The 17,173-nt window shown below is 33.0% G+C and overlaps 2 protein-coding genes and 3 long non-coding RNA genes across 8 annotated transcripts; 2 read left to right on the forward strand and 3 right to left on the reverse strand.

Annotated features, from left to right (window-relative positions):
* Window positions 1-155: 155 nt before the first annotated feature.
* On the reverse strand, window positions 156-5,365 carry LOC105205375 (monocyte to macrophage differentiation factor 2). Its single transcript, XM_011174726.3, has 4 exons — window positions 4,756-5,365; window positions 2,852-3,097; window positions 2,459-2,711; window positions 156-2,292 (listed from the first exon to the last, which is right to left on the reverse strand). The coding sequence occupies exons 1-4, from the start codon at window positions 4,971-4,973 to the stop codon at window positions 2,038-2,040; spliced, it is 972 nt and encodes a 323-aa protein (XP_011173028.1). The 5' UTR covers window positions 4,974-5,365; the 3' UTR covers window positions 156-2,037.
* A 229-nt stretch (window positions 5,366-5,594) lies between these two features.
* LOC113005720 lies at window positions 5,595-6,639 on the forward strand. The gene is made up of 2 exons (XR_003269575.2): window positions 5,595-5,834; window positions 5,918-6,639. It is a non-coding gene; the product is annotated as an uncharacterized LOC113005720 (long non-coding RNA).
* LOC105205376 (chromosome-associated kinesin KIF4) lies at window positions 6,089-12,459 on the reverse strand. 4 transcript variants are annotated; one of them, XM_011174727.3, is made up of 13 exons: window positions 12,313-12,459; window positions 11,224-11,449; window positions 10,685-11,120; window positions 10,307-10,572; window positions 9,745-10,185; window positions 9,264-9,645; window positions 8,393-8,759; window positions 7,983-8,277; window positions 7,770-7,897; window positions 7,512-7,652; window positions 7,214-7,402; window positions 6,858-7,034; window positions 6,089-6,742 (listed from the first exon to the last, which is right to left on the reverse strand). In XM_011174727.3, exons 1-13 carry the CDS (start codon window positions 12,313-12,315, stop codon window positions 6,698-6,700), a joined length of 3,096 nt encoding a protein of 1,031 aa, XP_011173029.1. In that variant the 5' UTR covers window positions 12,316-12,459; the 3' UTR covers window positions 6,089-6,697. The 4 variants fall into 4 exon arrangements, with proteins under 4 accessions (XP_011173029.1, XP_011173030.1, XP_039315304.1 ...); XM_011174728.3 differs by having other exon boundaries at window positions 12,194-12,459; XM_039459370.1 differs by lacking the exon at window positions 12,313-12,459 and adding an exon at window positions 11,565-11,697.
* On the forward strand, window positions 11,119-11,694 carry LOC120359922. Its single transcript, XR_005576667.1, has 2 exons — window positions 11,119-11,305; window positions 11,393-11,694. It is a non-coding gene; the product is annotated as an uncharacterized LOC120359922 (long non-coding RNA).
* Window positions 12,460-14,499: 2,040 nt separating the features above from the next.
* On the reverse strand, window positions 14,500-15,587 carry LOC120359936. Its single transcript, XR_005576674.1, has 3 exons — window positions 15,313-15,587; window positions 15,048-15,236; window positions 14,500-14,769 (listed from the first exon to the last, which is right to left on the reverse strand). It is a non-coding gene; the product is annotated as an uncharacterized LOC120359936 (long non-coding RNA).
* Window positions 15,588-17,173: the final 1,586 nt, after the last annotated feature.

Consider the following 17,173-nt stretch of genomic DNA (forward strand, 5'->3'; position numbering starts at 1 on the left):
TCACTATGGAAACCTTTCTGATATATGTATATAAAAGTCTCTATACAAAGAAATTTTATATTTTACACTGTAATGATTAAAACGCGCATGCGCACTCGCTGTTATTATTTCTATTGTGATAAGCCAGATTTGCCGAATAAGAAGAAGCCTTTGGCTAATATATAATTTTTTTATTTTTCGATAATTATTACACTCATGTCAGCAAGTAATGTATAAATGAAAACAATATGCTATATTCCACGATACTTTGGTCCACGAATTATATAACAATAAAATAGACAACAAATAACTCATAACTCATAATCATTTTGTACTTTGTTCCTTACGATATCACGATACATATATATCGTATATACATCGCAAATTAATATCCTCGTTACATTAAGACTTCCATAATAGTTTACATTGTCAATTCTATACATTCTATTTACATACATATACACACAATGCGCGTGTGCACGCACGCACACTCCATTTGGGGTACACACACACACACACACACACACGCGCGCGCGCACGCACGCACGCGCGCATACAAGTATCGCCTATTACTATACATACTAACTTTAAAAATATAATGTACACAAGTACAAATTAAAGTGTTTTGTAATACATGTTATAGATGCTTGTTGTAGACAAATTGTCAATATAACGAATTGATATAAATATGATTGTTATAATATTAAGTACCGTAATTAAACTTGATTTTACAAGTTCAATTACAAGTTTTATTTTATCGTTACTAGATATAATATTTCAGAATGTTTGTCCATCAACTGATAAACTTACAATAAGATCATTGTTTGACATGTATTTTGAAAAATGCTCAGTAATTTTAACTAAAATATGTACAATATTTTTCCTTTTTCTTCTGACCGTACACATACTAAAATATATTGGTATGATCCAAATAATATTAATTTCCTTTTTTCTCTCATAAAAATGTCAATAGTGTATTTCTTATATTAGATACAAGATGCGAGTTTAAATTTAATTTTGGCACATCTACAAGGAGAAAGATGCTTTTAATAGAACATAAAAATGTGTATTCAACCAATTTGATTTCCATTCATGGTCAAGTTAAACACACTTTGTAAAGATTCTAATATATAGCCTTTTATCAAACTTATATAGTGTAAAAGAAAATATTTTTCCCAAAAATATTCTATTTGTATAAGAAAAAGTACAGGCATGGTAAAATTTTCCTTCTTACTTCATAATTTGGCATTGTTTACGAATGATATAGAGATTAATGGATAGTAAATCGAATATGAAAGAAATAATGTGTTTGACATGGAATGTTCATTAAAACTTGTCATGTAATCTGCAATAAATGGTATCTCTAATAATTCATATTAATATTTCTGCTAATGTAATATCTATTATTTCTTTCGTTCTAGTCTAGAGTATAACACATTCATAATCATAATGTATAAGAATGGAATCTTGTATGGCCGTCAGGTACGTAAAAATCTCCTTTTTCCTTTCCTTTTAATATACATACACAATTCATTCTATTCTTTCGTTTTTTTCTTATATACGATAAATATTTGCACACTATATATGTACAATTTCTTTTTACTGACTTGGATTTGAAATAATTATTAAAACATATCTAGCACACAGATATACGAATGATTATTCATGATTTAAGAATCAGTTGGTTCTTATCAAAAATTTTGAATAGACATACACTATCGGCGAGAAGTATTGCATCATTTGTAAAGTTGAGAAATAATTACTTTAATAAAGAAAGACATAAAAATATACATAAATGTTACGAAGTTTTCTTAATACGTAATTTTATAATGTTTTTTATAGGAGAAAAAAAAACAAACAAAAAAACTTGAAGATTCACTTGTCATATTTTTGATTTGAGAATGATGCGATACTCTTTAACCAATATTGTGAATTAAAGATACTCTTCCCTTTTCAACAGAAAATGGAAATATACAGAGTTGCCCTTAAAAACTGTTACATTTTAGAATGTTTAGCATTTGGAAGAAATATAGTAAAAAATATTATAGTATACAACTCCTACAACTCTATATGAGGTTTTATTATACTAGATAACTGTGGCATACTATTAGATGGTCCAGGAACATTCGTCGAATCGGTTTCGGGAAATACGTGGTTCAGAATCGCATAGTAGTGAAATCCAGCCGCCGCAGCTACGAAAAGATGCCAGATTGCATGCGCGCAAGGTATACGACCATCCGATTTGAAAAATACTAAGCCAAGAACGTATATCAGTCCACCCAATTTCAATTCCGTAATATTATAATAGTTGTACTGTAAAAATATTTACCATAAATTATTCTCTCTCTCTCTCTCTCTTTCTCTCTTGTCAAAATAATTATTCAGATTCAGATTTGAAATACGTTTTGTTCGAGAAAAATGTTTATTGTTTATTTCATGTTCTTAAAATTAAATTCAATATACAAATAAGTTTACTTACAACATTAAGGATCGCGACGCTAGGTCCAATACCCATAACTACATAGAAAATAGTTTCGAGCATCTTGTATCGCTCGTGAAAAATCTGCTGATAGAGGATGCCCATTATAGCCATGATCCAGACGACGTATCGCATCGCGAATAAAAGCTCATCGTCTGAGAAGTGTTCTATATTAAACCATGGAAAGTAACTGGCTGCTATGAAAATGTAAATCATAGCACGATCACAACGATGCAACGCATCTTTTAATTGTCTAAAATGTAAACGTTAATAACTATTGTATGACTCGTTTATGTCTCGTTTATCGTTTTGTACAATGCAAAATATAATATTGGAAAAGAACTAGAAATTAACGGAAGAAGAGAGCATGGGATTACGATTGAATAATTGTACCTGTTGTGATTGCAGTAGTGCACACTGTGGAAGAAAGTTGACACTGCGAAGACAAGGATCAAGGAAGTGCCGTATACGCAAGCGGAAACAAACTGAGTCCATGTTGCTGAACGACGTACAAGTTCAATACCGCCAATTACCGAAGGTACAACCCATATTCCATGAGTTGCCACATTTGCCACATGTTCAATGGATGTAGGAGTATACGCCTCGTTTGTACATGCTCTCGGATTCATCCATTTTATCCTGTGATTATATTCACACTTGTATTTTTTTTTCTTTTTCTTTTCACTTTTTTTTTTCAATTGCAAGCTCTGTGTTAATTTTATACAATTGCATATTAAGTTGGTGAACAATTAATAAAAATAATAAAATTAGGAATATGAAATGTATCTTTAATATAGTACAATTATGAAAGACATTATGATAACATTAAAACCAATGTATTGCCTAATGTTCTATGTCATATTGTATACATATGTATATTGCCTATTAGCACTAACGTAACAGAAAATTGTCATCAAGGTTATTAAGAATCATGGAATATGATTGATTATTATACAAGATGAAAGAAAATTAGTGAGATTACATAAAAAATTTAGTTAAATCTGTGCAAAATACATAATGAAATTTAAGGAAAATTCTAAAGTGTACTCTATATAGGTTTAGACTACACACGGTATGATATAGTAGTAGATTACAAGCTTAGAAGATTAAAAGATTATACGATACACTTTTGGTATAAAGCTTACTTGAAATTTCATAAGCATTATGTCAAACTACATGCACATTGAAAAGTGCGCGCACATATATATTACATAGCCACAAGTCTGACAAGTCATTATATATCAACCAAGATACCTGCTTGCTGAACTACTTTAAGGAGAGGAAACCTGTAATCCATCAAATAATCCACACGACAGCACAAGATTTCTTTCCACGTGTCCATATTGATAGAACGCTCCACAAAATGGTCCACAAAATTGTTTGAAGATATTGAGTTTTTATCCTCCTACAAGCGGTGCTAGTGCATTCCGTTAATTTTTACACTACTTAAAGATTTAAATACGTGCAAGTGACCTTTAATCACTTTTTTGTTAAGTTTGAGTAATATCATGACAATTGCAAGATTAATGGAAAACACAACAATGTAACAATGGAATTGTTTGATTAGATAGTAATATGTCAATATTAAAGTGCATAATGTTTTTTTCTTATAATATATTGTAAAATATAATTTGTCATTTCTTTTGTATCACACGTATCTCTACCTGTACAGTAAATAATTGAATTGTTAACTACCTTAATCACACAGTTGTGGCAAAAGATGCGTATAAGGTACAAGGTACTATACATTTATCGGCATTTATCGATCATAACTGGTAGTCTTTACTCAAGTACTACCAAAGCTCCTCCAGCTTTAATAACAAAAGATTTCAATAATGCGGTATACCTCGACTTGTAATCGGATCTCTCATATACGGAAAGAAGCACAATTAATATCGTATGATTGACCGTATAATTTGACGATATATTATCATGCATACACATAAATTACTCAGCGAATATATAGATGCTACATGCCAAACGTCCAGATGAATTCCAATAATTTAAAAATGCAAAACTATAATATAATAAGAATAAAGATTAAATCAGAGCAGAAAAAGTAGTGGATTATCTAACAGTAAGATAATGGGCTAGCAAGCATCAAGGGAAAGGCCTCTAATGCTTTCTCCAACGACTCGAAATTTAGGGGTAAAAATAAAAAGAGATAAGAATCGACACATCCCCTAGGGAACGTTCGTTAGCAAAATTTATGAAACATACATTTTATAAAATTGGATTTACAACACACTCTCTATCCCAATTATTGATACACGATATCTGTATTCGCGTATTCTTACTCTTTGATCCGTTGTAGTTGGAGAAAATTTTTGATGGGTGCTGTGACAAACTGATGAAGGCAGGTACCGTCCATAACGTCGAGTGAACGTCGAATGAAATTTACTAAGTTGATAGAAAATATGAGTCGATATCCCGATCCCGACAGGTATCCGACGGGTTTCTCGGCTAACGTAGTTAACGGTGGCGTAACGACTGCCAGACAAGCTCCGCCTTCCATCGCATACCGCCAGCAGACTCGTAACGATTTACGTTCGACATTGAAAGATGAATAGTAGCCAGTAGGCGAGCCGTTAATTTGTCAAAGGATTTTTTCTCAAGCAACCGGGGACGACGGGGACACAGTTCTCACAGTCGTCGTCGTCGTCGTCATCGACGTCCTCAGGCTGCCTTGGCCTGCTCCGACCCCAAGTCGTTCCAGGCTCCTGCTTCAGAATCCAGCCTGCTCACTGCTGATGCTCAACGCTCAACACTCCTTGCTCTTTCTCTCGCCCGATGCGACGATGGGCTGGGCTGCGGCGGCCTGCGGCGTCTGACCGAACACATTCGAAACGGTCGACACCGCGCGCGACCACCCGCGACCCGCGAGTCGTAACTGTCGTGGTGACGACACTCGTGACCGTGAACCGTGACTGCTGGACTTTGAACAGTGTCCGGAGATTCTGGACTCTGGTAGTCTCGTGACTCGTGACGTGATTCCGTTCAGGTGCGCGAGCGCGTGCCTATTGGTGCCTATCGCCCATCTATCTACTCTGCACCTACTCTTCGACTCCTTAGCCACTTTGAGTGCTGGTCAGTACTGGTGCATTTGGAAACGTCACCCTCGCGCGCCCGAGTGCCTTTGTGTGTCCTATTTTATCTTTATTCAATATTCGATGAGCAACAAGGGTGAAATGATACACGGGGGCACTCGGGGATGATATTTCCGAGCGTACAACAGTTGTTTTTCTCTCGAGTGTCAAAGTACCGATTACCGATAGTCAATAGTTTTAGTACCAATCGGTACTACAAAAGTTTTTTATTATTATTATATACTAAATATTTAATATTATCCATCGCTGTCAGTCCTATCGATATAATGGTATCCTATTCTTCAAAATTAATCTTTTCGATGCGATAAAGCGAAACTTTAACAAATTAAAATGGCTTTCACTTTTTATCCAGAAATCATAAATAGCAAGATGTACAGCAACAATTGGATGCAACAATTACAAAACGCGCCAAACACTGCTAATTTTCCATCGAGAGAGTATAATTCGTCTGCTTGTGCGATCCGTACGATCCTTCTTGACAGTCTATGAAAATCAAGGATCTTAATTTATCAGTCTGACTAAATTGATTGAAAAAGCCTTACTTATGCTTTATTATTTATTCTTAAGTACATTCTGAAATATCCATAATTTTATTGTGATCATACAACGAAAACATACATGGACCATCTAAGCTCAAGTATCCCTCAAGAAAATCTTGAATCTGTACTGAATTTTACCAAAAACTGAATTTTTGATCAATCTGCGGTTCTCGTATCAATGTGATATTATTATTATTATATTATCAATATTTATAAAATCGATTCATTACGTTAATCCATTACATCCATAGAGTAAATTTAACAATATAAAATGTAAATAAATTATCCTTCCTATACATAAATTAATCTGGAATTTATGCAAGTCATGTTTATATAAAAGTATGAAAAGCGAGATAAATATCCAAAACAATTGAATTTTGTACAGTACTTTTTTGATAAAATAAGGGCGTTCCATTTTACGCATAAGGCATAATTTATCCTTGTTTAATATTCAGTAAACAATAAGGATAAGTGATGCATCACGCGCATCATGCGTGAAACGTACTCTACGTACGATAGTGCAAATAAATGAATTTTGTAATTCATTCACAATTAGAAAAAAGAAAAAACTCGCTCTTTTCCAATCGCATTTCTCACGACTCATCCTCCACGACATCTGAAAACAGCATAGTACGCACCTGGAAAGAAAAATTATAAATAAAAATTGATGGCTCACAGCACACGCATTAGATATATGTACGTGAGTAAAGTATAATATGCATAATACGATACCTAATACGTATGACAACTTACATTCTTTTCGTCTTTATTTTGACATTGGTCCGAACAACTGCAATTGTTGCAAGTAACGCTATTCTTTCGACAGGTACATACCCGTGTAGCACATTTCGTTTTACAAGCGCATTTTATTAGACTCTCGTTGTCTTCTATCTTGAAGGTCAATCGTTGGCTCGAGAGTTTTGATTTATTCTAAATGAACAAGGCAATAGCTTTACTCACAATTATAATGATTTTACACAATTATAGAGATTATGTAACTTGTTATGTTTTGCACTCATCTACTTGATAATAAATATTTTATATAAAAATGAAAGAGTATCATTTATATAGTATTTAAAAAAAAAACAACATCTGTAACGTAAAATTACCTGTAACTTTTGTATACGACTATAAAGCGGTGTCTTTTTCCAATCAGGATCTTTATCAGTATCATCCTCTATTATTGAACTATTATCGTGCAATAGGGAACCATCTTCCTCGATTATTTCCATTTTACTTTCTTCAGTTTTCCTTTTCTTCGCTTTCTTATTTACATTCACATTATTCTCCGTCAAAACCTAAAACGCAAAACAATGCATGTGTAATCACATCTTGCTGTGAGTAAAATTGGACAATATATGTTTATCTTTGATATTATTTGACATAAAATTTTTTATATTTAATTACTTGTCTTTTAGATTTTGTCGAAAGTTGTTCAGTATCGCTACAAGACACGTCAGATGTATCTTGTGAACGAGATATCGCAGGCAAGACTTTCTCTTGTTTTTTATATTCTTCTAGTTGCGCTTCTAAATTCTGGTATTTTTCCTAAAAGCAATCAATTATCTTTGTGTGATTAACTGAAGTGCATACTTGTACAATTATTTTATAAAATTATTACAAGAGTGCATGCGTGCGTACGTGCGCGCGCGTGCATATACTAACTTTCAATTCGTTATATTTGTAACATTGTTGTTTCCTGTCTTGTGTAACTATATCAATTGCCGTTTCAAATGCCGCTTTTGCATCTGTTATCGTACGTATCATATTCCATCTGGTATTTGCTCTGGTTTCTAAAAAGAAATTTCTTGACTTGCCATTTGCTACTCGTCACTGAATTCCTGTTTATTAAAATACAATAAATTTTCAAAATCTTACCCTGATCCGATTCGAGAATCTTTTGTTGCAAATCAACAATTTGTGCATTACGCAATTCAATGAATTCTGTAATAGTTCCAAGTTCCTCTTCGTCCGGATCACCATTTTTTTTCAATTGCTCCAATTGATGTACCAACGAAGCTCTATCTTGCATCAATTTTTTAAGAGAATAATCCGCTTCTATAGTAGCCATTAATACTTCTAATTCGTGAGTCATCCAAGTTTTGATCTCCTCTTTGCTATTGACCTTTCTTTCTTGTCTTTGCGCCGCCTTTTTCTGCATCTCCAATGCACCCTGTACATAAATAGCCTAGCGATCAATAACCCGCGCAATAATAGAATAGATGTTGTGAAATTGTAAGAAGCAAACCTTTTGCACTTTTAGATCTACTATCGACAAAGAAACGCACCTTTAATCTTTTATTAACTGCAAAAGCCTCTTCCATTTTCCTCTTGAAAACATTCTCCTGTTTATCATGTTGTATTTTCATGCGTACCATTTCGTAAGCACGCTTACGATCTAGCATTCTTAATTTATTAATTTCCTTTTCCTTGGATTGTTTCCACTTTGTAAAATTATTTGCATCGTTGCGCATCTGTCTGATAAGCTTGACTCGAGTTTCTTTTAACGATTGTATCTCACTAGAAAGAGTTTTAATTCTTTGACCCTGCTTCTCCTTCGCCTTGATTACCTTGTTCTGTTCCATGCATTTGCGCGTCAAGTCTGCTATCTTTTTTTCCAATTCTTGCACTTTCTTACGACGCGTTTCAGCCAATCTACACAAAGAGCATTCGAATAAAATAAATAGAAAGCTTAAACCCATCTATAATAGATGTACCTTGGAACCTTTTGTTCCAAGCTCCGAATTTTAAAACGTCAATGTAATAAATCCTAAACTTTACAATATAAATGCAATTTGGTTCAAGTTCGCTTATAAAGCTAAAAGACTTACTACATTACCTATTCTAGAACTAGATTTTTAATAAATTATACAATATATCAATAACACGTCGCGACACATAGCTCCACGTGCGAGAGCGGTCGATTCTTAATCGGAAGGTTCCAGGTTCGAGCCTGACCTTTGTATACCGAATACATCTCGATTTTTTGAGTTTATTGACATTTTACAAATAACTGAAATATAAAGCTAATAGTATTATAGTTGCTCGACAATTTGTAAAAATTAAACTAAAAAAAAACCTGGAGTAAGAAGTGGCTACTAGCGAAAAACACTGTAAAAAAAAAAAAAATTGTGATCTGTGTGTGTTGTATCAACTTACTTAGAGCTAACGTTGTGCGCATAAGCCACTTGCAAATGTTCCTCTTTTTCTGAATGTAGCCGTTTAATCTCCTGTTCCATCTCTATAACATTCTTACGACTTTCCGCAGTTTGTTCAGTAACACTTTTCAAGAGTTCCGATACAAGACTTTCTTTGAGTGCTAGCTCCTTATTAATACTTTGAACCTGATTATTTCGCTCCGCTTGCCGTAACGTGTGTTCTTCTTCCTTCTTGTCAAAATAATCCAAACTATCTTCGACATTATTCAATTCTTCTGCAGGTACACATTCTACATCTCCTACGTGTGCATCACAATTTTTCGAGTTGGATATTTCATGGTTTATAAGTTCTTCGGATGCTTTCCTTTCATCATTTTGGATATCTGTCATCACAAAAGAAACATTGTGTTAAAAACTCACCAAAGTTTATACTGCAGTTTGTAAAAAAAATATTTAACATAATCGATATAAGAAAATCTCACCTAACATTCTTTCGTATATCGCTTTTAATTTATTACGCTTCTCCTCATCGATTTCGGAACAAGTATCAAAATTTTGTAAAACTTGTTTAAATTCATCCAGTAATAATGCCATGGTTAATCGAATTTTTTCTCGAGCTTGTTCAGCCATCTCCGCTTGTTCATGCATAACTACAATTTCTTCTAAATTCAAATTCAACTTTTCCGTCATGTCTCTGAATTTGTGCTGTAACATGCTGTATTTCTCCTCGAGTGCTTCATGTTCCTTAGTATACGTTATACCAAGTTCCTGATTCATAAGAGCCAATCGCAGTTCTTGAACCAATTTGTTTAATCGATTGATCTCCGCTACTTTCGAATCTTGATTCACGATTGGCTTGTTCTTTATCTTGCGCGCTCGGTCTGCATATCTCAACGTACTAAGTGTCTCATCCAAGTTGTAATCTGCAATAGATGAATTTTTCATAACGATATTGAAATACGAGTTATATAATTAAATAGTTGGATGAATGTAGATAGGAAGGAAAGAGAAAGAATAGCAATTCAGCTATTCCTAAATACCAACCAGCAGGACTGACACAGGCAATCATAAGAGTCATCGAGTTACCACCTAAGGAATCTTGTAATAGTCTTGTAAGTCTACTGTCTCTATAGCCGATGTAAGTTCCAGAGGCACCGTCACCGAGTTGCGAAATTACATTGCCCAAAGCCAATAGTCCCTTGTTTATATTCACGCCTTCTTTAAACCGTTCTCCAGTGGTTTGAGTCTTTTTACTACGTTCGGAACCCGCCAAATCAACCAGATGAAATTTTGCTACCGTTGCTGTATTCCTGCTTTAAAAAGTCTAATTATTTCCATTCTCAAATTTGTCAATCCAAGACAGAATGGTAGGTGAAAAAATATAAGAATATAAATTAGACCTATAAATCAACAATTACTCACGGATCATCTTCCTTTTGCTGACGTATACATAACGTAAATATCGCATGACTACGACTACTATGAGCATTCATTGCAGTTGCACCTGTTACGCGACCCATGGAACCTTGAGCCAAACACTCCAATGTTTCTTGAGCATCTGTAACTTGTTTTTCAGTTATACCAACAATTTTTATGCTTTTTCCATCTTCTCTAATATCTACAATGGATTGACTCTTCTGCTTGTCAGACAAGAGATCGTACAGTTGTTCCTGATACAATTCCATAAATGAGACTGTAACTTTAAAGCTCCAATCTTCCTTAGATTTAATTATTTCAAATATATCATATATAACTCTTGGTATAACACCCTTCTCTCCTACACCTGTATAACTGGTGCCCATTGAATGGGTTTTACCACTTCCAGTCTGTCCATATGCCAATATTGTAACATTATAGCCTAGAAAGCAAAGATTATTATTTATTTTTAATATAATAGAAATGCATAATCGTATTTAAAAAAGTTTAGAGGAAAGTACAAAGTACAAAATTCAATGGAATACCTTGGAAAATATTATCTACAAGTCGTTTAACTGCTGTGTTATAAAAATCCTCCTGTCCAACATAAGAAGGAAATACATAATTGTAAGTGAATGCTTTGTCTGTATTGCATATGCGAACTTGGGGTTCCCCAGGAATAGCTTCTAAGCATACTTGACATCCCTTTTCTAGCTCACTTTCTACTAATGGACGGATACGTAAAGCAACGCGAACGGTATCGTCGCACATCTGCAATAAAACATTAAATATATAGTTGATGATATTTGGTAATTTTGCAAACATGATATAATCATGGTGTTCTAACCTTATTCCTATCATCATTATTTGATATTTAAACTTTTACCTCAATATAGGCAATATCAAAAACTCATAGAAGATACTATAAGTCTTATATGATAAACACTAGTTGTCTCTATCCATAATGGCATAATAGTCATAATATAAATAAATAAAAACGTGTATACACACATATATATGCATAGTTATATTCTACTTCTACCTCTCTGATAGATAAGTTAGTAGCATTTTCAACTTTTCCTTGAAAAAGTTATCCTTCCTTATAAAAGTTATAAAAAATCTACAAATTAAATTAAAAGGCAAAAATCAAATGTTTACGTGTCTAAAACATATCTAATTCCCTTTATTTGTATTTTCAAATTTTTACACTAATATACAACTTTTGATGTATGTCGAAAGAAATCTCTCCCCTAAATGTGTCCTAATTCGTATGACGCTTCTTCATCAAACAAAACCAACCTAAGACAACACGCATATTTAAAAGCATGTTTAAAAAAATATTTTAAACATGTCTTTTAAATATGCTGCATTGTTGTCTAAAAAACCCATTGATAAAAAGACAAAAATCTTACGATACGAAAGAGATATGATGTGTATACATAAATAATAAAGCATCTATTATATCCCTTTTTTGTAAATTCACTAGAGAATATACTCAATATCATTTGTACTTACTTTTAATACAATCTCTCTTGAAAAAGAGAGAGAAAGACGAAAACAGAAAAATGTGCCAGAGATCTACAGAGGAACGTATTACAGGCAAATTCTATTAAGCTCTTACATTAAACACATACCATGTATTTATAAAAAGAATTGCCAGTCTCTGCTTCCCAACTGTCGATTCCGAAGTCCGACGAGACTTCTTCCTTTCCTTTCACTTGGTCCTTGGATATCCGTCTCTCGTACTTCCGAAGTTCGACGAGACACGGAGAAACGTTAAATTTCAAACGTTTTAAATTTATTTGACATGAGGTAGAAATAACTAGAGAAACTATAGTTCCTAACCAATCCTGATTGAAGATCCAGCTTCGTCCAATGTCCGACTTTCGATATACTATTCGATTGGAGAATATAATCTCTAGAAACTTTGGTATTGCTCAAGCTGTCCTCGACATTTCTGTCCCTAGAAATATGTAATGAGAGCATCTAGATGCGCGACCGCTCACTGAGAGCGTAAGTAGCAATTAAAGACGATTGGTTCTTACTTTTGGATCCAGCCAATGATCTTTAATTGCTACTTGCAATGCACCCAATGTTTTCGTAGACGAGCGGTGTTTTAGTAGTCTTTTTATATTTAAGATTATCTTAACTACAACTATCCGACGACGAATTTGTCGGACATAACGATTGGCTGCCGACAAGTACTCAAATGAGAGACATCCGTCGAATAGTTACCAAATTTTTGTCGGACTGAAGTCGAGTAGTGATGAACTTCATACGACAAATTACATGCGTTCGACAAAATTCGACCTCCATATACTTAGCAGACAAGTTTAACTTTCTTAATTTTTTTTTTTTTTAGTGAAAAAGTTTGCGAATAATTTGGGAAAATTTAAGAAAACAATTTTATAATTTAGAAAATAATAATTTATTTATAATTAATAAAAATTAATCAAGCGTATAGTATTGGCAGAAAATTTAACTTTTTCTTTTTTTCTTTCTGCAATTGTTTGGAAATAATTTATGAAAGCTTAGGAAAATGATTTTATAATTTAGGAAATAATAATTTAATTATTTATAAGTAATGAAATTAAACTAAGGGCCAGCAGGAGTGACGAGCCAATTCATTTACGCCTCATTGATGGTGTGGATACGTATCTGTACTTTCGCATATTTTTTCCTGTAGACGAGATATTTTGCTATCAGATTTTTTTAGCTTATTTTCTATGTAACTGCAAAATTTTATTAGAAATTTTTGTTAAACATTGTGTCCACCGCTATCTCACCGTCGAATTACTTTCCAGAGGAGCCCGTAATTTTCAATTTATAACAGTCATACTTCCACGATACTTCCAAAATCGAACAATTCGTGTAATTTAAGTGGAATAAATGTGATTAGTTTTTATTAATTTGCAAACTTCTCTAGTAAATAATTTTACGGTGGGGGAGAGGTGGACACAATGTTTAATAAAAATTTCTAACAAAAGACTAAAAAGTCAACATTAATACTCTATATAATGGCCGGAAATTAATTTTCCCATGAATATTGTTTGTAAGTCCTAACAGGCGAATTTCTCAGATGAGGAGCATTTCGCAAAACCAAACGTAATATAATTGTGCTCAAAAAAGAAGGAATTGTAGATAAAGATTAGTCAAATTAACTCGAAACTGAGTCAAAACGTCCGTTTTTAAATTAATAAAATTGTTAATTCTACGCATCCCCTTACGGAAATAAACTATTGGAAAGCCAATACCTTAACAGCACAAAGTCGACTTTAAGTCGACTATGAGTCGGCCATAACTGTTAGACGTCTGGAAAATGGACGTCCATAAATCGACTTTAGACGACTTAAAGACGTCTATAAGTCATACAATGTCCCACTTTAATCGACAACTATAAGTCGACTTTTAGAGACGTCTTTAAGTCATACATTTGAAGACAACTATAAGTCGACTATAATTAGCCATCCTACAGACATTCTATGCAGTTGTAAAGGAAGGAATATTGAAATTGGGAAAATATGTTATAACATTTTTTACTTGTTTGATTCGTTTTATTTAAAAAAAAAAAAGAAAATTGTTATAATATGTAAAGCAAATATAAATGTGTATATCTGTGTATATGTATTGTGCGCATTTGTTTAACTTTGTGTGTGTATATGTATATCACAATAACTTAATGTATATAAAATTATCTCGCATAATATTACTATTGTATACAGATGCATTTGTTAAGAAAAATAATAATAAAAATAATAATAAAAACTTTTAACTATATTATATTAATGGACGTCACATAAGAAAAAAAATCTTTATTTCTCACCTCTCGTTAAATATCCTGTATACATGTATAGATTCTAAATTTATACAATGTCAATGTAAAATGTTCTTTCTATATAAATTATAGAACTTAGCTAACTTTTTAAGAAATGGATCCTTTGTTGTAGATGCTGCAAAGATAAAATATTCTTTTTTATTTTGCATTATGCAACTCGAATCTCTAGTGGATAAAGAATGTCACTTTGTTTTACTCAAGATATTGAGGGATAATTTGTTTATCTTGATTGCTGGTACATTCCTTGTGTTCTTTTCTGCAATTAGAATGCACAAATTGAAAGTGATATTATTAAAAAAACAATTGAATCAATCATTTAAAAAATAATTCAACTTAAATAAAAAAAAAATTAATTGAGCGTCAAAATCAAAATGTTAATATCTATAACAATATTTAATTAATATCAATTTTTAATTAATTTTAGTGCTGCAGTTGTAAAAACTAAACATCTTTAATTCTCTAAAAGTGAGAGTTGTTGACGTATGTTGTTTTCCAAATGAACAAATTAATTTTTGTTTTGAAGACAAAGCTCACTTGTAGTAAATATGTTCAGTTGTAGCTTCTTTTCTCCGTCACGTAAAGTTCTTTATGACTCTGCCAGTTTTCGTGCCACTCAACCTCGACACCGACATAAATACCATGGATTGGAAATGCTTTGGCAGAGAAATCTCGATACACATATCTCCAGTGTTTTTAACTGCTTCGGCACCACTGATCTCAAAACTAAAATATTCGCAATTGATCGTTTAAATATTCGGATTTATATCTAATTGATATGGTTTTACAAAAAAATACATACTATAGTCCTACTTCGTCTGTCCCTCAACAACGGCTCACAATGGCAATCGCCGCATATGACCGGTATGGCTGTACACGCTCCGATGGATAATAAAAAATAGCGGAGAGTACAAGAGAATTTTGTATGTCCGAACGGCTGCAGCTAATAGTCTTTATTCAATAAGCACAAGACCCAACAGACGGGTAGGATTACAACAACGCGAATTGACTCTTGCAAGAAACTTGATGACTCTCGCTTGGCGCTACATGCAGGGCTGCGTTCAGATTCTCCACCCGGTGAGTGATCTCTGGGTGACTGGGTAAATGGGCGGAGCTAATGAAAAGCTCCCTAGTGGTTTATGGAATCTGAACGCACTCTCAAACATTGGGTGTGTTTAGCAAATAACGCTGAGAAATAGTAACATAAATATCTCAGATTCAGAATAAATTACATAATAAATTAAGATAAACGATAAAGATAATACATAAATATTTTACTATGAATATTTTTATCAATATAACTAAAGTAGATGAAAATTAAATGTTCGTAGAATAGGACGAATCAATTTAAACAATGAAAAGAAAATTTTTATTTTAACAAATTAGATGAAGATATATATTGCGCATATCATCTATTATATGTATAGGCTTGTTTTCTATTCCTGCACTAGACTGCACTGGAACGTTCCTTCTTGTTTTTACTAACTTTCAAATATATATCTATTTCACTTTAAGTGAACACTAATTCAGGGAGTTCAGGAACAGAAAACAAACAGTATATTTTATTAGTATCAGAAAATATTTAATAATACTAAAAATCTTTAACATACTAATCTCAAATATAAATATTTATATAACGGTTTTGTGAGACTGTAGACCAAGTAACCTTACATTAATAGAATAAAAGATTAATATTTATTAATCTGTAATTACATAAACAGAATAATAAACAAAACGTTTAAACTTTACTTGGTTATTAACGTTTTTCTTTATTATATTTATACATTTTAATTTTTATTTACTATAATATTTTAAATTAAATTTATTTTTTTATTTTATATTTGTTTTAAATATACGAGCTTTATCACAAATATATAGAAATTTTTATAGCGATTTTATACATTTTGGAACGCACCTTTAGGTCACCCACCCGTTTCACCCGGCTCAAGGACCCATGTGGTTTTTCCACTCTCTCGGGATAGACAGAGTGATAAAGTGAACGACCCACCTAATGTCCGGTAGGGGCACTCTAAAGGAATCTGAACGCTCTTTAGGTGCCTGGGTGCACTCGCGTGGGGAATCTGAACGCAGCCCAGGGGGTCGATCATGAAACTTTTTCCCTAGAGCGGAAACGTGAAAAGTGAAAATCTTTACCATTGAAGTTAATGGAGAAATTTTTCACTTTTCACGTTTCCGCCTTAGGGAAAAAGTTTCATGATCGACCCCCAGCAGCGGTGACAGCGGTGCTCGCTCACTACAGTGGCGCTCAGTCGAGTCAATTTCAAAATGTCTTTTTCTAGACGTCTTAAAGTCAACTTTTGAAAGACGTCTGCAGACGTCTATGCAAAGTCGACTTGCAGTCAACTCTGAAAGCCTGACTTAGAAAAGTCGACTTACAGTCGACATATGAATGGTTTTGCTGTTAGGGTAATCACTATTGATTTACAAGAGTGATTATTCATTTTCTAATAGTGATTATGTAGCATCTAATGATTGGATTATTCGCAATAATCATTTCCTAATAGTTTTTGAATGAGTGATTATTGATTTCATAATGAGATTATTTGCAATAATCATTTCCCAATAGTTCTTTTATGAAATGATTATTAATTTCATAATCAGGTTATTTGGAATAATCACCAGCACATTACTTTTAATAGTTA

Source organism: Solenopsis invicta, unplaced genomic scaffold, assembly GCF_016802725.1.
Source record: "Solenopsis invicta isolate M01_SB unplaced genomic scaffold, UNIL_Sinv_3.0 scaffold_38, whole genome shotgun sequence".
Classification (NCBI taxonomy): Eukaryota; Metazoa; Arthropoda; class Insecta; order Hymenoptera; family Formicidae; genus Solenopsis; species Solenopsis invicta.

Coding starts and splice junctions, on each gene's coding strand:
- LOC105205375 (XM_011174726.3), bottom strand. CDS start 4,973: ATGGAAGGCGGAGCTTGTCTGGCAGTCGTTACGCCACCGTTAACTACG. Junction 2,712..2,851: donor CACTACTGCAATCACAACAG/GTACAATTATTC, acceptor TTTACATTTTAG/ACAATTAAAAGATGCGTTGC. Junction 2,293..2,458: donor GCGTCGCGATCCTTAATGTT/GTAAGTAAACTT, acceptor ATATTTTTACAG/TACAACTATTATAATATTAC.
- LOC105205376 (XM_011174727.3), bottom strand. Junction 10,573..10,684: donor CAGCAAAAGGAAGATGATCC/GTGAGTAATTGT, acceptor TTTTTAAAGCAG/GAATACAGCAACGGTAGCAA. Junction 9,646..9,744: donor GATATACGAAAGAATGTTAG/GTGAGATTTTCT, acceptor TTGTGATGACAG/ATATCCAAAATGATGAAAGG.